Source organism: Diabrotica virgifera, chromosome 6 (genome assembly GCF_917563875.1).
Source record: "Diabrotica virgifera virgifera chromosome 6, PGI_DIABVI_V3a".
NCBI classification, from domain to species: domain Eukaryota; kingdom Metazoa; phylum Arthropoda; class Insecta; order Coleoptera; family Chrysomelidae; genus Diabrotica; species Diabrotica virgifera.
Window position 1 is genome coordinate 20520970 of NC_065448.1, and position 23064 is coordinate 20544033.

Below are 23064 nucleotides of genomic sequence, written 5' to 3' on the forward strand. Positions count from 1 at the left end.
CACAAACCAAATTCTTTTCTAATAATATCTTAAGACCAATGCAAACCGAGATACGGCATGTTAAATGTTAGCTTTTTTCGTCAAATGCAGAATTTGAAATATTCAAAAACAAATAATGGGAAAAATTTGCATTTTTCAAGGAAAACTTAAATAATATTTTTTTTAAGTATACAGTTAAACCTTTCAAAAAAAAATAATAAAAAGTTTCTAGCATGAAAATTAAGCGACTTATAATCAAAAAAATGTCGGTACCTGCTTTTCTCTACGAAAAAATCAGCGAAAACAACCCCGTAACTACCTTCCTAATTCAAAATTGGTCTTTGCCTTTCTGTAGTTCCTTTTATTATCAATACACTCAAGTAGTTTGACCTATTTAAAATGCCTAATTTTGGAAAAATTGGAGTTTTGCAATTTGGTATTTTTTACCTTTAACTTCAAAATAAAAAAAGGACTGAAGCAAGGGTGTAGCTTATCACTGTTGCTATTTAACATATACTTGGAAGTCGCTTTAAAAGAATGGAAAAGAAGTTATGGACTGATGGGAATCATAATCGGAGATGACTGCCTTTTTAACATTCACTTTGCTGACGATCAAACAGTACTGGCACAAGATTCGTATGACATGGAATTCATGTTAACCCGCCTGTATTCAGCCTACAAAAAAGGGGGATTAAATATACATATAGAAAAAACAGAATATCTAGTCGTGAAAACGCCCACTTTGAAATCCTAATAACAGAGAACACATCAGTTAAACAGTAGAAGAATTCAAATATCTGGGAGCTGTAATAAACAGAGAAGGCCTAGGCAACAAAGAAATCCAAAGACGAGTTGAACAAAGTAGGAAGGTAGTAGGTTGCTTGAATTCCGTGTGGTGGGATAAAAATATATCCAGATCTACAAAATTAAGAATAGGGAAGTCATTTGTGGAATGTGCTAATGTATGCAAGCGAAGTGTGGACATTAACAGCAGAGTCCAGAACAAGGATCAATGCTGTGGAAATGGACTACATACGTAGAAGTGCTGGAATCGCCCGATTGGACAGAGTACGTAACGAAGAAATATGAAGAAAGATGCAGGCACACGATACAGCGGTAGACAGGCTCGAGAGAAGAAGGGCTCTAAAATGGTTCGGTCACTTACTTAGAATGGACGACCAACGATGGCCAAAGAAACTACTGAAATGGAAACCCCCAGGTAGGAAGAAAAGGGGAAGACCAAGTCTATCCTGGAAGGACACGATAAGGAAGGCCATGGAACACCGAGATTTGGAAGAGGAAGATGCCCAGGATAGAAATAGATGGCGGTTAGGTGTGGGGATGCGGCGTCAGCCGATATGACACCCCGTGTATATATATATATATATATATATATATATATATATATATATATATATATATATATATATATATATATATATATACTTCAAAATATCTCCAAAAATACTGAAGATACGAAGAAAATTATAAACTACTAAATTGTAGCTTTTTTAATGACTAAAATTTCCCTGTGCATAGATTTTCATTACAGTGAATAGTTAGCCAGATATAGCTCTTTAAAACCTCTATTTACCAGCAAGCACCCCCTTATTCGAGCCCTTTAAACCCGCCCCATTTAAAAACTAAGGGATCTTACGGAATATAATTTACACAGTCTTATAGCTCTTTAAAAATCCTACAAAATCATTTTTGAAGAAACTTTTTATCGCCAAAAATATATAGAATATTTTTCGAGGTATTCTCAAAAAACCCTCTAAAAAAGTCTATTTTTCTTTGTCAAAAAACTGTTATTTTCAAGCGCGAATAACTCGAAAAATATTAGTTTTACGAAAAAAATATTTTTTTCTTAGACTCAATTTTTCCATCGAATTACATGGTTAAAATGTAATAAAAAATTCCCACTCCGAGATGGGGTGGCAACCATCCCCAAGGTTTTAGCGTATGATAGCGGCATAATATAGAAAACGATATGTGGTCTATTCCCCACCTTCTGTGAAAATTTCAAGTAAATCCATGCTGGACGAAAAAATTGCGAGCCAAAATGCTTCATTTCCTCAATCGAATATTGGGGCCGACCGACCTTCTCTGTCCCGTCATACAGCTGACCGACTATAATAACTTTTATTTATATTTAATTTAAAATGTGTGTACTGATTTTCAGCCTTAGTAAATGAATTTAATTACCTTCGTAGGAAAGCAACTTTGATACCCTCTCAGTAACCCCTGTTCTACGTTTCGCTTGACCGACCGCAGTATGTTTCTCTACACACTCACAGTAATCAACTGTGAAAAATCTAGCTTTAGTAAATTCAAAGAGATTTTTCAGCGCTGCCTCTTGGTCTATTCGTAATACGGTAATTATATCTATGGTCGTGATAATTAACTAGGAATGATCTTTGAGTCTTTATTGCTTTCATTTCCCGTTGTCTTATGCATTTCCTAGAAATGATTTTCTATCTCTGGGACAAGAAGGTGCTCTTTCACTTATCTACTCGGTCGTCAGATCTTCGTTTGTTATTAAGTATAATGTACCAGATGATCAGTATCAAAATCATAATCACGGACAGGTTAGGTTGGCAATTGGATGGGAGAGACTATACATTGAGTATCACTATCCCTTACATCCCTTTCTTCACCTCTCTGTATGTTAATGCTTAATTGTTTTCAGGTAATATAAGAAAGTTTAGATGTGGTGGATCAATTATTAACAATAGATATATCCTTACAGCAGCCCATTGCTTGGAAGATAAATCCAATCTGTAAGTATCTTTTAACCAGTAGGTATGACAGTTTTGAAGGAAGTAGGACTGTTTCAAGCAAAAAAAGACACAAGAACAAGACAAGAAGAAAAATACTTATCGACTCTCTAATTCAATATTGTTCTTCATTATAACAAAAAGAATCAAGTTTTAAGAGTTTTAAAAAAAGACACAATAATGTGTAAACAATAAACATTGCTGCAAAGACGTTGGAGTGATTTTTTATATTAAGAGATGTGACAAATTTTAAGTCTATAATTTTCCCTCCATGACCAAGAAAATGCATAAAAACATAGGAAGAAATATAAAGGGACACTTTCCTCAAACTTAGTAAGGTTCTTCTTACAACAAATTTTTCGTTAATTGTCTAGTGATTTTACTTATTTGATGTTATTCTCGGAAAACAAAATATGTTCGGTCCTATTTCTATGACAATTTTCTCTTTTAATCCATCCTGCTCATCATTTAGACAAGGCGAAAACGCCGGGTTCGTTGGGAAAAATATTCCCATGAGATTTTTTTGGATAATCACATTCGTGAGACATTTCAGAATAATGTTGAAGAAGTCGCCCACGTGAAAAGTGGTCCAAATTTTTTTAAAATTTTTTTTAATCATATTGCAAAAATAAATATTTTTGGCCCAAACAATTTTTTTAGATTCTTTGGACCATTCTGGATAAAAAAGGTCTCCCATAATTTTTCTCTAAAGTTGATCGTTTTCGAGGTATAAGCAATTTAAAATTTGAAAAACTCGAAAATGGCTATTTTTAAGACTTGATAACTCAGTTAAAAATTATTATTATGAAAGTCAGAAAGCGACTAAATCAAAGCCTAAATCCCCTCCCCCTCTACATGATCCTGAAGAAATTTGCGTCTGTTATTTTTAATTAACAATTTATTAAATAAATAAACAATGAGCGGTTAGATGTTAGATCGTATTGACGCTGCTGTAAATGTGAGTGCGAGTAAGATGCACAATTGGACTGCCGGAATGGCATCTCCCTCGCATTCAGCATTTACGGCCGCCTAACACTTGTATGGCGCTCATTATTATTACTTAAAAATAACAGCTCAGTAATAAAATAATGACAAAAATTTCTTCAGGATCTTGTAGGGGAGACTTTAAACTTTGATCTAGTCACTTTCTGACTTTCATAATAACTTTTAACCGAGTTAAGCGGTAAACATACCAACGCGATCTCGACGCGATAGCGTTCACGATGGCGATCGCGATTCAACTGGTCTACTTGTTTGCTTCAGACGAGTTAGATCGCGATCGCCATCGTGAACGCTATCGCGCCGTTATCGCTTCGGTGTGTTTTGCGCTTTATTAAGCTTTGAAAATCGCAATTTTTCGTTTTTTCAATTTTAAATTGCTTATAACTCGAAAACGATCAACTTTACAGAAAAATTATAAGAGACCTTTTTTGTCCAGAATGGTCCAAAAAATCTAAAAAAATTGTCCGGGCCAAAAATATCGATTTTTTACAATTTGATTAAAAAAAAATGTTAAAAAAAGTTGGACCACTTTTCACGTGGGCGACTTCTTGAACCTTATTCTGGGATGTTCCACGAATGTGATTATGCAAAAAAATCTCATGGTAATATGCTTCCCAACGAACCCGCCGTTTTCACTTGTCTAATTTACTATATTACTTTTTTATGTAAATTTCAGGTTGGGTGTAAGAGTGGGTGAATACAATCTTTCCAACAATGGTGCAGATAAAGATTGCGATATTGTGGAATGCAATGATCCTGTCCAGGATCTAGTAATTGAAGAAATTATCTCACATCCCAACTATGAATCCAAAGGAAAGAAAAATGATATAGGTTTGTTAAGGGTTCAACAAATCACTTTTAATAATAGTAAGTATAAATAAAATTAAAATTGAAAAATTAAAATAATAGAGGAAGCAGAGAAGATAGGTATGAGGAACAAAAATTAATTATTATGATAACCAATACATAGGCGCAACCAGGGGGTGGTTTTGGGGGTTATAACGCCCCCCCCTTTTGGATGTACTTTGAGCTCTATACGTTTAACACCATTACTATTCCATACCCCCAGAGACCATCAAGTAGTTGTAACACCCCCCCCCCCTTAGGATCATCCTGGTTACACCTCTGAACCAATAAATAAAGGTAAATAATTCACCAAAAAAGGTAAATAACTTTATTATGGCACGTTTACACGTATCCAGTAACTGGCGCCAGTCGCACTGGCACGATAGTGCTGGCATGGCTGGCAGTCCAGCGCTGACTGCCAGCGCTGTCTTGAATAGAAAGCTGGTCTATTTTTTATGCCAGTGGCATGCCAGTGTTTTTTAACAAAATATCTAGCATAAAAAAAAGCAAGTTACGCTCAAAATAAAGTTAGTCCCTTTTTTTTGGTAAAAAAAAATCGGGAAAATCACTCCCTAATTAGCATCTCAAATGAAATTAATCGTTACCGCGTCACAAGTTGCTTTACTTATGTTGTATTTATATGATCTGTATGTTTCATTAGTTCAAAAGTGCTTATAAAACAACCAAAAACGTGTTTTTTTTGTCGAAAAATGAACATATTCACTCGCAAATAACTCGAAAAATATTGACATGAAACACTGTATAGAACAGTGGCGGCTCGTACCACTTTTTGCCACAACTCGGGCAGCCGCCAAAATTTTTAGTGACGGATTCACGATATTGTCAAAAAAAGGTATACTGACAACAAAAACTAAAAAAATATATGCGCGGATACTTTTATCTTATGTACATATCTTAAGTTTATTGATCTGAGGTGCCAAGCAATTGTCCAACATTGATCAAAACAGTTCCGTAAATTAATTAATAATAAAAACCTCTTAACCTACCACCAGCATTTACTGCTGATAGTGCTTGAAAATTGTTATTACGATTTAGTCTCTATTTACCAATTTATAAAAATAATACTATTTCATTATTCACACACATGCACAAATTTTTGTAATGTCACTTTTAAAGTTTACGATATATGAAGTTCATTCTTCTATTTTTTGGTTGCAAAGTTTTCAATGACTTTATAATTAAAATTATCAATACAATTTACAAAATGCTTTTCTGCAGATAGCATACCTAAAGCACTAGGTTTCGATGTAAACATCGAAAAACAGCGTTCTGCTTCAGATGTTGATATAGGAATGGTAACTAAAATACTTAAAAGTTTAACAGTTTCTTCAAATGTGCTTTTTAATCCTTCCCTCTACAATAAAACCGAAAGCGAAACAGCCCCAGAGGTAGTACTTAATTCGTCTCGCTAATACAGTACCTACTTCTAATTCAGTTTTAAACCGACTTTTGCTTAAAAATTAAAATTTTCTCCATGGTTCATTAAGAAATGATTCGAAGAACTGATGCTTATAAGCAGAAAACTTCTCCGACATAAATAAATTAGAAGCAACTAAATGTGCGGAGAAGATAGACCTTTGAAAGATCTGGTACTTTGAATAATATGAACCTTTAAGTCGTTGTCTAGTTCAGCGCTAAAATTGACCAGCTCCTTAAATATGCCTCTATTTTCTGAATTTTTTTTTTCGTCGTGACCTCTTAAAGCTAACTGGAAAGCTCCACAACACCTTATAACATTTGTAGTTTTTTTTTTCTAGCGAAAAACCACCAAAAAATTTTTAAAATACTAATCTTTATTGTCAATTAATAAATTAAACTTAAGAAATAATCAAAATATTATCAAAATACCCACGATCATGATGCACTAAAAGTTTAATTATAAATACAAAAACTTTTTAACAGAAAATATACATAATAAAAGCGACAAACCAGCACGTAAAGAAACTCAAAATAAATAGACCTGGCTTCATACCCTCGTGCCTGGCACAGAGATTCTAATGTTAAGGTATACTAATAGTCCAATATATAGCTCTTTCTGTGTCACTTACATATAATGCTCGTAAAATCTTTCTCTCTTTACTCGTGCCAGTACTGACTTCGGCGCGAAGGAGATTCTCCTGTCGAATACTCTCCGTATTATTATTATTACCGCTGTCGGCAGGGATTGTATTGCGCCCATAGTTGCCATATTTTATATAATTTATGAAGATCAAAAGAAATACAAACAAAAAAATTAATAGGAATTAAAAAGTTTTGAAGATAAAAAATATGTTTATGGATTGTTAGCAAGGTAGTGCCATGGCTCTATGGCACTACCTCACGGGCCGCCACTGGTATAGAACAAAAGTTGCTTAGAATTAATCAGTTTATCGACTTCCGGACTTCTTTTAAAGGTATCTTTTTTCACCCCCGAAAAGGGGTGAAACTCACCTCCAGGGTAATAGCCATCGGCACAATATCACTTGTTTTGTTTGACATGTTAGCTACGTGTATGCCAAATGTCAATCCAAGTGGTTTTTTAAAATTTAGAGCAAAAACCGTGAGTAAACGTACTATACACCGTTATTTTTGCAATAATTTATTAATAACAAAGTCGGAACGTGGTTTAGGCTATCACGACTAGCGGCAATAGCTTTAGCGTATAAAAATACTATGAAAAAACTACAAACTTGCTGTAGATAGCGCATTATTTCGAGCTTTTCGGCGAATAAACAATTATTTTGTTATTAACAAAATAAGAACATATTTTGGGTAATCGCGACTAGTCGCATTCGATTCAGCGACCAAAAATATACCAGAGAATACCTTAACGCTACCAATTTCTTTACAGGGCTTCTAATAATACCTGAAAAATACCTAATTTTACCATAATTTGTTAATAACAATTAAACGCGCCATATTTGGGCTTCCAGACCACTTTCATTGGATTCAGCGACCCAAAAAACCTATAATACCATAATCAAATCACGGCGAGCTAGAATTTCCCACGGGACTCCCTACGTTGCCACTAGACTATCAATTTAAAAAGCATGTTTTATTTATTTTTAGAAAACATAAGGCCTGTGTGTCTTCCACGGACAAGTAATGCTAAGTTTAATCAACCATCCGCAGAAGTCTCTGGCTGGGGTATTACGAAATTTGGTGGTAAGTTTTATTATTTCTTTATATTGTTTAATTACCATTTTACAATTGTACACAATTGTGCATTATACACTTTTGTAGGTACAGTAGGTGAAGATTAGGTTAAAAGTTTAAACTCTGTGTACATATACATAACTCTTCTCCTTTTTCTTTTATATAAAAAGTACTGCATGTTTTTCTTCAACGGTGTTTGATGGTTTCTGTTAACTCTTTTTACCTGTACTCTCCTTGATTCAGATATCCTGCTTCTGTGTTTGTTCAACTCTTCTTATCTGTTCTTTACCCAGGTATTTATATTGCCTACCCCACATATGTGTCTGATTTCCTCACTTTTTACCCTGTGCTGTAGTCCTTCTTCAGCAATCCTTCTTAAGATCTTCATTTCGTTGGTCTCCAGATGTCTTCGTGTTTTGCTTGTACATAACTCATGTTTTAAAAACAATGTTCTTACCACATTTGTCATACCTACCATCGATTATAAAGTTTAATATATTCAAAAAAATTTCGCAAAATTTATCTAAGTGTGTTTTTAGGAAGGATTAGTAAAGTGCTACAGAAAGCCTATTTGAAAGTTGTAAATCCCGTTGAGTGTCAAAATTTTTACCAGGGTAATTTATCCACAGCTATTGATGATACACGACTATGCGCAGGTGGAATTTTTCAAAGCAGTAAGTCCAATGCTTGTACTGGGGACAGTGGCGGACCATTACTGGTTCAAGAGGTGTCACCAGACAGAGAAAAAAAGTTAGTATATTATCTAAATATTTTAGATAAAATGCTCTAAACTTGTTTCCATATATTTCTTCATAAAATTTTACGGTGGGAGTACATCGTAATTTACAAATAGATATTTACTATACCTATACCCAATACATAATACAATACTATAAACATTTATTTGAGAACATAAGGCGTTCCATATTTAAAGCTCACCCTGTAAATTGAGAATGAAGACAAAACCAAAAGCATTATTTTAAAAGTATACAAAAAGGGCTTCATTTTTATTTTTTGAAAAGGTTTGCAGGTGCGTTTTAACAGATTCTACAGTGAGTTTAAGTCGCGATATTTTTAGACACCAAAATTTCGCTTAATCTCTCCCTAAAATTTCAAAACCAATGTTTTTATCATAAAAAATAGTAGATATTTTCTGTGGAGTTCAACATTATTGAAAAATTTTTACTTTCAGATATGTTCAACATGGAATTGTAAGTGCTGGTGTCACGAGATGTGATTTACCTTCACTGTTCACAAAAGTAGATTACCATTTGGAATGGATATTGGATAATATGCGGGCTTAATATATTGTCGTAAATAATCTAGATAGTGGTGATCCAGAATCCAGATTACTAAAGAGATGATTTTTTCTTTGCCTCAGATGGAATGTGATTTTTAGCAATTTTTTTGGAACAACTCTTTTATTGTGACATTATAAAATTAAGAAAAATTGTATCTTTTTAAATAAAGTCTACTAAAAATTAAGCAGAACTTACCGCTTTTATTTTAAAAAGTAAAAGGATAACTTCATAAAAATCACAAAGGATTGAAGAAGACGTGAATGGTAGAGTTGGGAGAGAAGAAAGTGATCAAATAATAGGAAGATTCGGGGAAAATGTTGGAAACTACAATGGTGAAAGACTCTGCGTGAGACAAACGGCCTAAGAATCACCAACCGCTTCTTTGAACACAAGAAATTTTAGAAATACTGATAGAACAAAGACCAGAAATCAACATTGATGTATACAATACAGAGTGGGCCAAAGAAAAGAGTCCACCTCAATATTTGGCAGTATTTATTAGATTTTAAGGAAATGAGGAAACAGGTCGATTTATCTAAGAGGGACACATTTTTGCGGTACATGCATCTGTCATTTGTCAACCCCCCCCTCCACATCCACCGCCCCTTATTTTTAAATAGGGAATAGGGTCATGTTTTAGCTCATTTGAAAGGTTATTCAATTCTCTATTCAGTAATATTAACATTGACATAATTATTTATACAGAGTGTCCAAAAAAAATATTTTAAATTAAATTAATTTTATTTTAAAACCATTGTTTGTTGCTTAAATTCAATATTCACCCTACCAAGAGGCAGATTGGTGGTAGTTTGAACATTGAAATTAAGCAAAAAGCAATGTTTGTTTATCAAAAAACATTTTTTTTTCTGTTTTGTTACAGCAGTAGAATGTATTTTGAATGAAATAAATTACATACATTCTTCTTTTTGTGTCAATTAATTTAATTAAAAAAATTTCTTGGACACCCTGTATAAACAATTATGTTAATGTTTATATTACTGAATAGAAAATTGAATAACCTTTCAAATGAGCTATCACACAACCCATATTTCCTGTTTAAAAATAAGGGGTGGGGGAAGTGGAAGGGAGTGGGTTGACAAATGACAGATGTATGTACCGTCAAAATATGTCCCCCTTAGATCACAAATCGACCTGTTTCGTCACTGACAAATATCGAAGTGGACTGTTTTCTTTGGCCCACTCTCCTCATCATCATTCTCTTTGCCTTATCCCTATGCGGGGTCGGCTTCCCTAATTGGCTTCGCCACACAATTCTATCCTGGGTCATATCAATATTAATCCCCTTTACCAACATGTCCTGCCTAATCGTCTCCCCCCACGTCTTCTTTGGTCTTTCCATCTCAACCTATGCTCTCTCATTTTGGCATCAATTGGTGCCACACCTAGACTTCCCCTAATATATTCATTTTTAATTTTATCCTTTCTTGTCACTCCACTCATCCATCTAAGCATTCTCATCTCCGCCACATGCATTCGTTGTTGCTCTTTCTTTTTCACTGCCCAACATTCAGTTCCGTACATCATAGCCGGTCTTAAGGCTGTTTTATAGAATTTTCCTTTCAGCTTTATTGGAACTTTTCTGTCACACAACACACCACTCGCTTCCTTCCACTTTATCCATCCAGACCTAATTCTACTGCATGCATCTCCATCTATTTCTCCATTACTCTGTAATACCGATCCCAGGTTCTTAAAACTATTGCTTTTTACAATCAGTTCACCATCCAAAGATACCATTTATTTGTAGTAACTCCATCTTTAAATGAACATTCCAAATACTCTGTCTTTGTCCTACTAAGTTTTAAACCTTTTTCCTCCAGAGCTCGTGTCCACTGTTCCAGTTTTTGTTCTAAGTCTCTTTCACTATTTCCTACTAACACGACATCATCAGCATACATTAAGCACCATGGAATGTTACCCTGTAGTTTCGCTGTTATCTGGTCCAAAACTAATGAGAATAAATACGAACTAAGTACCGAGCCTTGGTGCAATCCTACTTTTACATGAAATTTATCAGTCTCTCCCACACCTGTCCTAACACTAGTCGTTACTCCCTCATACATATCCCTCACACTCTTTACATATGCACCAGGGACTCCTTTCTTATTGAGTGCCCACCACAGAATCTCTCGAGGAACTCTATCATATGCTTTCTTAAGATCAATGAATACCATATGAGCGTTTGTTTCTTTACTCCTGTATTTCTCCATCAACTGCCTTATAATGAAAATTGCATCTGTTGTTGATCTGCCCTGCAGATGTCTATCCGTCTATCAATTACTCTCTCCCATATTTTCATGGTGTGGCTAAGCAGTTTTATAGCCCTTTAGTTTGTACACTGCTGTATATCTCCCTTGTTTTTGTAGACAGGTACTAATATACTGCTTCTCTATTCGTCTGGCATTTGTCCAACTTCCATAATTCTATTAAATAAACCTGCTAGCAACCTTGTTCCTGTCTCTCCCAATGCTTTCCATACTTCCCCAGGAATATCATCTGGTCCTACCGCTTTTCCTTTCTTTATTTTTTGAAGCGCTTGAGCCTTGAGCCACTTCCTCGTTTGTTATTTTGGTGACCATTGCTGCTACTGTCTCCGTTGACTCCACAGGCTGTCTGTCAAATTCTTCATTTAATAAGCTGTCAAAGTACTTTCTCCATCTCTTTTTGACATTCTTTTCGTGAACTAGTATTTTATTATTTTCATCTCGGATACATCTAATCTGATTAAAATCTTTTGCTTTCTTTGCTCTCTGTTTGGCTATTTTATATATCTTCGTTTCGCCTTCCCTGGTATCAAGTTGATCGTATAGGTTTGAATACGCTTCTGCTTTAGCTTTTGCTACTGCTACTTTCGCTTCCTTTTTCGCGACCATATAGTTTTGAATGTTGGATCTGGTTTCTTGCCACTTTTTATATAATTTTCGCTTCTCTTTTATTTTTCCTTGAACTTCGTTTGACTACCACCAAGTCTCTTTATCCTCAAACTTTTTTCCTGACGTTTTCCCCAGTATTTCAATAGCAGTCTCTCTAATACTACTGGCCATTTTTCTCCAAATTGTAGTAGGGCTTCCTTTCATGTTCCAACATATTTTTTCTACTATTCTTTCCCTGTACTGAATAGACCTTCTTTCTCATCTTTTAGCATCCACCACTTGATTTTTTATGGTCCTCTCCGATATTTTGGTTTAGTTTTATTTTTACTTCGATCTCCAGAACAAGCAGCTTATGTTGTTGGCTTACTGTCTCACTAACTATCACCTTGCAATCCTTGCATTCACGTATGTCTTCTTTCCTTATCATGAACTAGTCTATTTGGGATTGATGTTGTCCACTTTTGTACGTAATAAGTTGAGTTTCTCTCTTTTTAAAGAATGTGTTAACAATCGCCATATCTAGTGCTGTTGCTAATTCAAGCATATCATCTCCAGCTTCATTTGTAGTTCCAAAGCCTAATCCCCCATGTATTGCTTCGTATCCTGCCTTGGCTTGGCCCACATGTGCATTGAAATCACCTCCTATTATAACTTTCTCCTCTGACGGAATATCACTCAGAACGTCTCCTAATTGGTCGTAGAAAGCTCTTCTTTCATTCTTACCCAGACCTGTTTGAGGAGCATACTCTCACACAACATTCAATACGTCTTTATCAATTACAAATTTCACTGACATCGTTCTATCACTCGTTCTTACAACTTCCACTACGTTATCTTTCATTTCACTATCAGCAATTATACCAACTCCATTTCTAGTTTTACTACTCCCTGCATACCACCATTTGTATCCTTCACCTAGTTCTTTTGCCCTTTGTCCTTTCCACCTAGTTTCTCGAATGCAAGCAATTTGAACTCTCCTTCGTTTGAGCGGCGCATCCACTAACTCCAGACTCTTACCTGTAAGACTACCAAGATTCCACGACCCTATCTTGATTTCTCTAACCTGCAATGGTGTTCCCCCTGAGATAGTCCTCACCCGGAAATCTGAACGGAGGCTCATTTTACTTCCGGCACATTTTACCTCAGGAGATGCCATCATTTCAGTATAAGTTTTTTATATCATTGGAGAAGGTCTTTTCATTATTATGGCCTGAAAAGATTTTGTTTGGATATTTGATGCCTGAATGCCTTTTCTATCAGCACCATACCCTGCCCTGCACGTTTATTCAATACACCACCAATGCAATCAAAGTGCAGTATTACCCCACACCCGCCTGCATTTTTCTGTATAGGCCAGGATCCCTAATGTAAGGACTGCCCTATAAGCCAATGTATTGTTGCCCGTATCCCGCCGCTAGGAGGCACTTACTTTATTCGGGACACATCTTTCTTTGGCCCACTCTGTATAAGTATAAATCGTAGTCAACATTATTATATAGAGATATTGATATTTTAGTATTAATTAAATAGCCAACAAAAATCATTAACCGACCATAACCATCCAAGGAACCAAAGTGGAACATGTAGAAAAATATACATTTTTGGGTCATAATATAAATGTAAACAATGAAAACTAAACTACTGAAATAAGCAGACGAGTAAAAATGGGATGGTCCGAATTCGAAAAATCTCATAAATACTGAAAGACAGAAAGATACTAGCAAACCTTCCAACAAAAGTGTTCGATTCTTGTATCCTTCCCATTTTCACTTATAAAGCTCAAACCTGGAAATTCACAAAAATGAACAAAAACAAGAATCGAAAAACTCAGCGAGCCAAGGAACGACAGATGCTTGGTATCTCACTCATAGATCGACAAGCAAACGAAGCAACCCTGAACAAAATAAAAGTAAGGGACGTCTTGGAAAAATCAGCTAAATTGAAATGGAAATGCTCTGGACACAACGAACGTCTTGAAAATGGTAGATGGAACAAAGAAATTGGTACGAAGCGAAGAGACTAAGAGCAAGACCTCAAATGCGCTGGAGGCTGGAGCGACGACATAAAAAAGCCGCAAGACCAATGTGGAAACACCTCACACAAAACAGGGATGAATGGCGAGAAATGGGAGAGGCCTTTATTCGAAAATTTGAATAGAAAAAAGGCTATAAAAATATCTTTATGAATATTCACCACGGAAACTGTCGATCACTACTTTTTATTTCTAGTTTTATTAGCATAATAATATTTTCCTATTGTTTTGATACTGTCTCCTCATCCTTATTTTTAAGTTTTTGGCATATAATCTTCTTCTTCTTTTATATAGGCAGTACTGCCTGTTTTTCTTCAACGGTGCCTTTCATTCTGCCCCTAAGTTGTCATTCCATCTTTTCCTTGGGCGTCCTATACTTCTCCTGCCTAACGGTGACTTGTCTCTGGTTATTCTTACTATCCTTGATTCAGACATTCTGTTTATGTGCTCATTCCAGTTTTCTTTTCTGTTTTTTGCCCAGGTATTTTTATCGTCTACCCCACATATGTGTCTGATTTCCTCACTTCTTACCCTATCCTGTAGTCCTTTTCCAGCAATCCTTCTTAAGATCTTCATTTCGTTGGTTTCCAGATGTCTTCGTGTTTTGCTTGTATCTGGTCTTGTTTCGGCCGTGTAAGTCATAACTGGCCTAATAACTGACTTATATATTCGGGCCTTTGTTTCCAAACTCAGGTGTTTGTTTTTCCAAATTGTGTCGTTTAGGCACCCGGCCGTTCTACTGGCTTTAATTATTTGGTCTTTTACCTCTTCTTTGATATTGTTGTCGGCTGATAGATTAATTCCCAGATATTTGAAAGTCATTACTTGTTGTATAATTTGTTTGTTTAACACCAATTTGCATCTTATTGGTTCTTTGGCAATTACTAAGCTTTTTGTTTTTTGGGCTGATATTTTCATATTCATTTCTTTTGCGTTAATGTTGAACTCGTGCAATAATCTTTGTAGGTCGTCTTCGCACTCTGCTACTAACACGGTGTCATCAGCGTAACATAGTATTTTTATCTCTCTATTGCCCATTTTGTACCCTCTTTTTTTCTTCACTTGTTTTATTATTGCATCCATTATTATTTTAAACAGTAGAGGGCTTAGCGAATCTCCTTGCCTGATTCCTGTGTTTGTTTCTATGTAATCTGTTATTATTCCATTGACTTTCATTTCTATTTTATTTCTTACATATTTAGTCCAGTCAGGATGTACATCCGTGCTTGCAAAAGGTTAGGTCATTACGAATTTTTTATATGTTGTTCGTACATAAGCCGACATTAAAAATCCAGATTTGCAATTTTCAAAGTGCTGTGCGAGCGGCGGCGTGCCCAAAAAACCTTGAATTTTTTTGACTATTTTCAGATTTTGCTCAATATCTCAGTGAAAGAGTGGTCTGACCGGTTTAGAAACTCTATACAACTTTAGAGAACAGTAAATTTGCTATAATTTAAGACCAAATCCAGCTCCGTATAACCAGCAGTTCTCAAGATACAGGCCTTGAAAAAAAAGCCATTTTTCCTGAAAACTGATTTTTTTCGAAATGAACCTTCATTTTATAGAATATCTTGAAAAATACTAATCCCACACACATGTTATGGAAAATGAAGTTGTAGAAAATGTTAGTAGCTTTCATTTGAGACCAAAATTGTACATATGAGCTTAGCAGTTCACTCAAAAACGGCAGATAACCAAAAACAGTCAAAAGTGGGTTTTTAGGGGAATTACATATAAAAACAGCCGAACGACTCCGGCGTTACGCAACTCATTCCAGCTACGAATTGACGTTTGAAGAATCCACAGTGATTCAAATTGCTCAAGAACATGTATTGGGCAATGAGAACAACAAGCGCCGCCTGAAAACTCTTCTTTGTGGCGCCTTTCAGAAAGAGGGAGTAGAAGTTGCCGTTGCAGAAGAAGATGCGGATCGAGAGATAGTCATGACGGCGCTTTCAAAAGCAGCAGCAGTATCCGATCGAGTCGTCATAGTCGGAGAAGATGTTGACCTTCTCGTTCTTCTCAATGGTTTAGGCGCTGAAAAGAAAAACGTCTACCTTCAGAAGAGCTCGAAGGGCGAAACTGGATTCTGTCATTATTCTACGACCTCCTACAACCACCAGACATCACCAGGGACAATACTGTTCAGCCACGCATTCACCGGTTGCGATACCACCTCAGCACTGTTTGGTCAAGGAAAAACCAAAATCACCACACTCCTGAGCAAGAATAAGTCACTTACTGAGCAAGTGGAAGTCTTCCTTCGCCCCTACTCTACCCCAGAAGTCGTCAAGGAATCCGGTATCAAGTGTTTTGTGGCTCTATATGGGGGTGACATCACGAAAGATACTTTGGACTACTTGAGATATAAGTCATTCATAACTTCAAGGAGTATAAACCTCGCCCGTTTGCCACCAACAGAAGATGCCGCAGGCCACCATGCAGCAAGATGCTACCTTCAAGTGCAGAAGTGGAGAGGCGTCAATTTAAATCCCACTGATTGGGGCTGGAAGCTATCTTCTCAGGGACTCATCCCCATCACCACTACCATGGATCCCGCACCACCTGCACTTCTTCGAAAAATTTCTTGTAATTGCAAGAAAGGGTGCTCTGGAGGCTGCTCGTGTAGGAAGGCAGGTCTGCATTGCTCGGTCCTGTGCCAATCATGCGGAGGACAAACGTGCAATAACATCCCGGATGTAGAGATAAGATGCTCAGACGACGAGGACGATCCAACAACAGACTGGGCTCCTCTGCCAGCGTCCATCGAAACACCATCTTCATGCGATCCCAAACCCGGGCCCTCTAAAATAAAGAGAAAGCCATAATTTGGCAACCAAATCTCAGTTAACTACATGATTATATTGGTTTTCTTTTTTTGTGAATCGAATTTTTGTAAACTTCTTATTAATAAAACTATACAAACACGTAAGAACAGTTCATTTGCAATTCCATATAGATATAATTTGCCCATTTAAACTATAAAAAGACGTGAGAACGGTTTATATGTAATTCCCCTAAAAACCCACTTTTGACTGTTTTTGGTTATCTGCCGTTTTTGAGTGAACTGCTAAGCTCATATGTACAATGTTGGTCTCAAATGAAAGCTACTAACATTTTCTACAACTTCATTTTCCATAACATGTGTGTGGGCTTAGTATTTTTCAAGATATTCTATAAAATGAAGGTTCATTTCGAAAAAAATCAGTTTTCAGGAAAAATGGCTTTTTTTTCAAGGCCCGTATCTTGAGAACTGCTGGTTGTACGGAGCTGGATTTGGTCTTAAATTATAGCAAATTTACTGTTCTCTAAAGTTGTATAGAGTTTATAAACCGGTCAGACCCCTCTTTCACTGAGATTTTGAGCAAAATCTGAAAATAGTCAAAAAAATTCAAGGTTTTTTGGGCACACCGCCGCTCGCACAGCCCTTTGAAAATTGCAAATCTGGATTTTTAATGTCGGCTTAGGTACAAACAACATATAAAAAATTCGTAATGACCTAACCTTTTGCAAGCACGACCCCCTTCTCATGTTTAACTTGGCTGGACTAATTATGTTTTCTATCAGTTTTATGATATCCAGTGGTAAATTTTTCTCATATAGTAGATGCATCACATCTTTTAATTGGATTCTATCAAACGCTTTCTCTAAGTCTATGAAACAGAAAAAGGCTGGTTTGTTATATTCTAATGATTTCTCCGCTATTTGCCTTATCACAAAAACTGCATCGTTACGTGATCTTCCACTTCTAAATCCTTGTTGTTCATATTTATGCACGCCATTATTTTCTCCATAAGTATTTTTGTTGTGAATTTCAGTATAGTGCTCAGTAAATATATCCCTCTATAGTTACTAGGGTCTGCCCTATCACCTTTCTTAAACAACGCTATCATTTGAGTGGTTTTCCATTCTTCTGGAATTCTTCCTGTATTTATTATTTTACTTACAAGGATATTCAGTTCTTTGTGAAGAATATCTCCTCCGTATTTTAAAAGTTCATTAGCTATTCCATCTTTCCCAGGAGCTTTTCGATTTTTCATCTTCTTTAAGGCGTTCTTTATATCTTCCTCTTTAATTTCTGTTTTCTCATCCGATTCCAATCCTGGTGTTTCCAGTTCCTTGTGATTAGCTGTTTGATAGAGGTTTTTTAGGTAAGTTGTCCATGTATTTGTATCAATATGTTTTACTTCTATCAATTCCTTCATCTCTACTCTTTGACCTCTTATCATTTTCCACATTTCCTTTTGCATCCCATAAAAGTCGTGCTCCATCTCTTTTGAAAATGCTTCCCAATGTTCTGTTTTCTTCCTTCCTACTATTGAGTTTAATTCATTTCGTTCTCTTTTATATTTTTCATATGTTTGTCTCGTTCTTTTGGACTTGTATTCTAGGTAGATTTTCTTTTTTCTTGGCATTTTATTTTTATTTCTTCACAGAACCATGGAGTTCTCCTTTTCTTTCGTATATGTTTACTTATCTTACGTTCTCCAAGTGCTTCCGTTGCTGCCATTTTGATACTATCTCTGATCTTCCTCCAACTTTCTTCGATGTCTTCATCCGGTGTAATGTAGTTTTCATTCAGCACTTTTTGCAGTCTTCTCTGGTATAGATCTCGTGTTGATAAGTCTCGTAGCTGTTCTACCTTTATTCTTGTCTCACACTCAACAGGGTCTTCCCCCCGTTTCTTTGTAGCTCTATTCTGATTTTTCCAAGTACTAGGTTGTGATCGCTTCCAATATTAGCTGCACTTAAACATCGTATGTCTAGTACTTGAGAGTGGTGGATGTTTCTGTTTGTCAATATATAATCAATAACGGATCTGTGTCCTCTTGTATTTTGGAATGTATATTTTTGTTGATCTTTGTGTCTGAAGAACGTATTATAATCTTTAAAGTGCATTTAAATCAAAGCGAACACGAACGAACGAATTTGTTCGTTAACATTATTGTATTTGTATAGCGAATCAAGCACGACCGAACGAATTCGTTCGGATTCGCACATGTTCCAACCGATGTCGGTAAGTTAGCGAATCATCAAAGGAAATCGTTGTTCAATGTGGACAGTGGATAGACGGTAGCGAACGAAATCGTATAGAAGGGGCACGCCAGGTTTTCTCAACACGACTCTACCTTATCGCTTCTTAACGAGAAGTGTACGGTAAATTGAAGCTGTCTAATTACAAAAAAGAAATATATGTATGTCAAAAATGAATACCCGTTTTCAATTGTTTTCAATCTGGTAGGATATAGAGTAACATCTTTTGATGTTGTTTTATGTGCTATTAGATTGAAAACTCAGTTTTTTTTAAATATGTACCTATGTCTTTGAGCTCACTTTATAGCGCTAAAAAAATTACGGGATTTTTTTAATTTCTCGTATCGAAGTTACGCGTGAAGTTAGTCGTATTGATGACAGTTGAGAAAACGTGGGCGACCAGTATAGAAGTACTGATTTAATTTATTTACAGTTGAGTCCGCGAGTCTTTACCCGTGCGTCATTAATACCTGGCGAGATAAAACACAAACTTTTTATCTAGCATCATTCTCTTCCACGCATGAAACTCATGACAAACCAGCTGCCGTTTGTTATTAAGTAAAAACACATGTTATTTTTATGAACCATCTAGACTCAGTGCATTGAAAAGAGATAGGTACAAAAAAAGACGATTCGGTATGTTTTCATATTTTAAGCACAATTTGTTTGACGTTTCTGCTTTGTTTATTTTTGTGGCTGTCAGTCAGTTGAATTTTTTGCGGTTTTTGTCTAATTTTTGCGTTTTGAAGTTTCTTTATATTACACAAACAGTTGTCTTCACAACTAATTTTATATTGGGCTCTGAAATTTTAAGGTAAATAATTATATTTTGGCAATTAATATTTAAAACATACAAAGCTAACGTCATTCACACAGTAAAGAAATGATTGTGTTTAGATTTCCGTCAAAGTGAATAAAATAACAAAAATAAAATATGTTATTGAATTTTTTTATAAATTGTTTATTTATTTATTAATCAATAATAATAAAAGAATTTATTAAGCTACTTCAAATGTAGCTGTAATTCTGCACAAAAATTTTGAAGCAAAACTTACATTTGACATTCTATATATTTGATAACGTCAAATTTTAAAATAAAACCCGTAATCGGAACAGTAGCCAATTTCTGTCAGTTGTTGTTACGTGATATAGATTTCCAACTTATTTCGTATGCTTTAAATGATGACGCACGGGTAAAGACTCGCGGACTCAACTGTACAAAAATTAATTTGAGAATGAATTCCAATAGCCAGAAAATTAATTTATAAACAAAAAATAAGTCTGGCTAATTGGTTTATGCCAAAGCCAATTATAAATAAAAAAATAATTTGAGAGGGTTGTTTATTGTGTAGTTGTGACAACATAATTTTGCAATATGGAATGGACCAATGAAAGGATACTTCAATGGAATAATGCCTATGAAGCCCGAAATCGAAGCTATATAAAATAATAAACAAAAGAAAACTGACGCTTGGGAATAACATTTCTACAGAAATAGGTGGTGATGTCTCTGAACTAAAAAAAAAAACAAAAAATGAATTCGCTCTCTTCAAAAACTTCAGGTAGTGGTACCTACTGACACAATTTTAAGTGGTTTTTGACAGCCTTAGGCTACGGCTCCACGGGCGAGAAATTGACGCTAGCAGTAGCAGTAAAATGAACTTAAGGTTCCGCGGAACGGAATAGGAATAGCCGAACTGAACCGACTACGCACAAGTCCTGTAGTCGGTACAGTTCGGCTATTCCTATTCCGTTCCGCGGAAACTTAAGTTCATTTTACTGCTACTGCTAGCGTAAATTTCTCGCCCGTGGAGCCGTACGCTAATGAGTCAGAAATGAGGAAGTACTAAGAAGAGCGGGTTTACAGGATAGGGAACTTTTTAATTATGTTAAAAGTAAGAAGACTGCATACTTGGGGCATATATTAGGAGGAGAATAATACACTTTTTAACAACTGATACTGAACAAGCTGAAAATACGAGCATTATCATAACGAAAACTTTGTTTATTTGCGTATTTTAATTCATAATATGGAAATTTGCTATTATAAAAAGTTGTTTAGAATTAAAAATTATGTTTTAGTGTGCAATTATATCATTCTAATTTAAATGTTATGAACTATAAAGGTAGTTTACTCTTGATCGAAATTCATATTTTTTATATACCTCGTATAAAATTAATCAAATTTGATATATGATGGTTGCATCATAAATCTTAGACCATGAAGACCTTTTTATGAAGAATATCTTTTCTTCGTCAAATTAAAAATAAAAGAGTTATAAATGAGAATGTTGTTCGTATCCATAATTTGAGAAAAATTTTCAAATATTTTTTCCATTAGAAGGATGCACATATCAGACCATAATTTTTTATTCCTAACAACATTTCATATAGTCGGTTCGCTAAACTCAGACACAACTGGCTATTGATTTTAGTCAGTAATTTTGCGAATTTGGCAAAAAAATAATTACTAAATAGTTAATAATTACTAAATATTTAGTAATTTTGTCAATTTTGGCAAAATTGGCAAAAAACTAAAAAATTACCTACTAAAATCACTAGCCAGTTGTGTCTGAGTTTAGCGAACCGGCTATAATAACATTTTTCATTTCATAACAAATGGAACAGTCCATTTAGGTACTCCCATTAAAGGGGAGGCCGTATACTCGTATAAACCTTTTTAAAGTTTTTAATAAATTATTGCTTTCAAAATATACTCAAATTGTATTTTTGAACATCTTATTTATTTTATATAATAATTAAATTTACTATCAAATGTCATTGATATTTTATTAATACTTCATTTAAAATTTAGTTTGACATTCACGAAGTGTCAAACTCAAATGTAAATAACACATGCTTTGCTTTATTAAGTTCAGATTAAAAAACTAGCCTACTTACTAGCAACGATTTTAACTGACGTTTAGTTTAGTGTGTCGGCAGAAAATAAACGGATTGTGACGTCACATTTTAGACTTTGAGGTCGATTATCTCGAACACGGTTAGAAATATCGAAATGCCGTTTTCAGATTTGGATTCAGAAGACAAAACTACATAAGAAACCATCGATAAATCTGCTCTAAGTATTGCATGAGTGGAAACGCAATAACACACAGACTTTGCGAATTTATAAACGAAAAGTTTTCGTTGAAAATAGACGGTAAGAGGGGTCTGAAACATAAAAATGTCATGGCTGCGTAATATTCGCCAATCCACAGCTATGAAATGCTTCGCACTGCTGCTAAAAACAGAATTATTTGATCCTGCTTATTTAACATCTCACCTGACAATAAGTGACAAAACAATGTATGGTGGACGCTTACGCAGAAGAAGAATAAATAGTTAGTATAAGTATACAAGATAAATCGTCGTCAAAATAGATATTGATATATCTTTAGGCATATTCATTACTAAAACTGTCCATATTTTTTTATTTTTAGTTTTATTAGCATAATAATCTTTTACTATTGTTTTGATAATGTCTCCTCATTTTTAAGTTTTTGAAATATAAACAAAACATAAACAAAATAAAACTTTCACGTACAGCCAGACATAAATTAAATCATAAATAAAAAATATAAATAAACAACACAATTAGGTAGCGCATTTTTTATTTGACAATATTCGAGTACACACTCTTATCGCTAATAAAAGCTATAATCATTATAGACAAGGCGAAAACGGCGGCTTAGTTGGAAAAAATATTCACATGAGATTTTTTTGCATAATCACATTCGTGACACTCCAGAATAAGGTTCAAGAAGTCCCCCACACGAAAACCGGTTCCAATTTGTTTAAACAACTTTTTTTAAACAAATTTCAAAAATAAATATTTTTGGCCCAGATAATTTTTTTATGTTTTTTTAGAACATTCTGAACAAAAAAGGTCTGTTGTATTTTTTCTCTAAATTTGATCGTTCTCGAGTTATGAGCAATTTAAAATTGAAAAAAAAAACGAAATATGGCGATTTTTAAGGCCCAAAAGCACCAGTAAAAAATATTACTTTTGAGGTTACCTAGTGCCTAAATTAAAGTTGAAACTA

General features: G+C 35.0%; 1 protein-coding gene across 2 annotated transcripts in view; it reads left to right on the forward strand.

Annotated features, from left to right (window-relative positions):
- The window catches only part of LOC114331651 (phenoloxidase-activating factor 3-like), a 42868-nt gene extending 33617 nt beyond the window's left edge, over positions 1–9251 (forward strand). The window contains exons 4-8 of one of the 2 annotated variants that reach the window (XM_050654424.1): positions 2669–2759; positions 4435–4589; positions 7674–7769; positions 8300–8510; positions 8953–9251. In XM_050654424.1, the coding sequence (XP_050510381.1) occupies positions 2669–2759; positions 4435–4589; positions 7674–7769; positions 8300–8510; positions 8953–9064 (665 nt within the window). In that variant the 3' untranslated portion in view covers positions 9065–9251. Of the gene's footprint in view, positions 1–2668; positions 2760–4434; positions 4626–7673; positions 7770–8299; positions 8511–8952 lie in introns of both variants that reach the window. The other variant, XM_028281280.2, reaches the window with a different exon arrangement.
- Positions 9252–23064: the final 13813 nt, after the last annotated feature.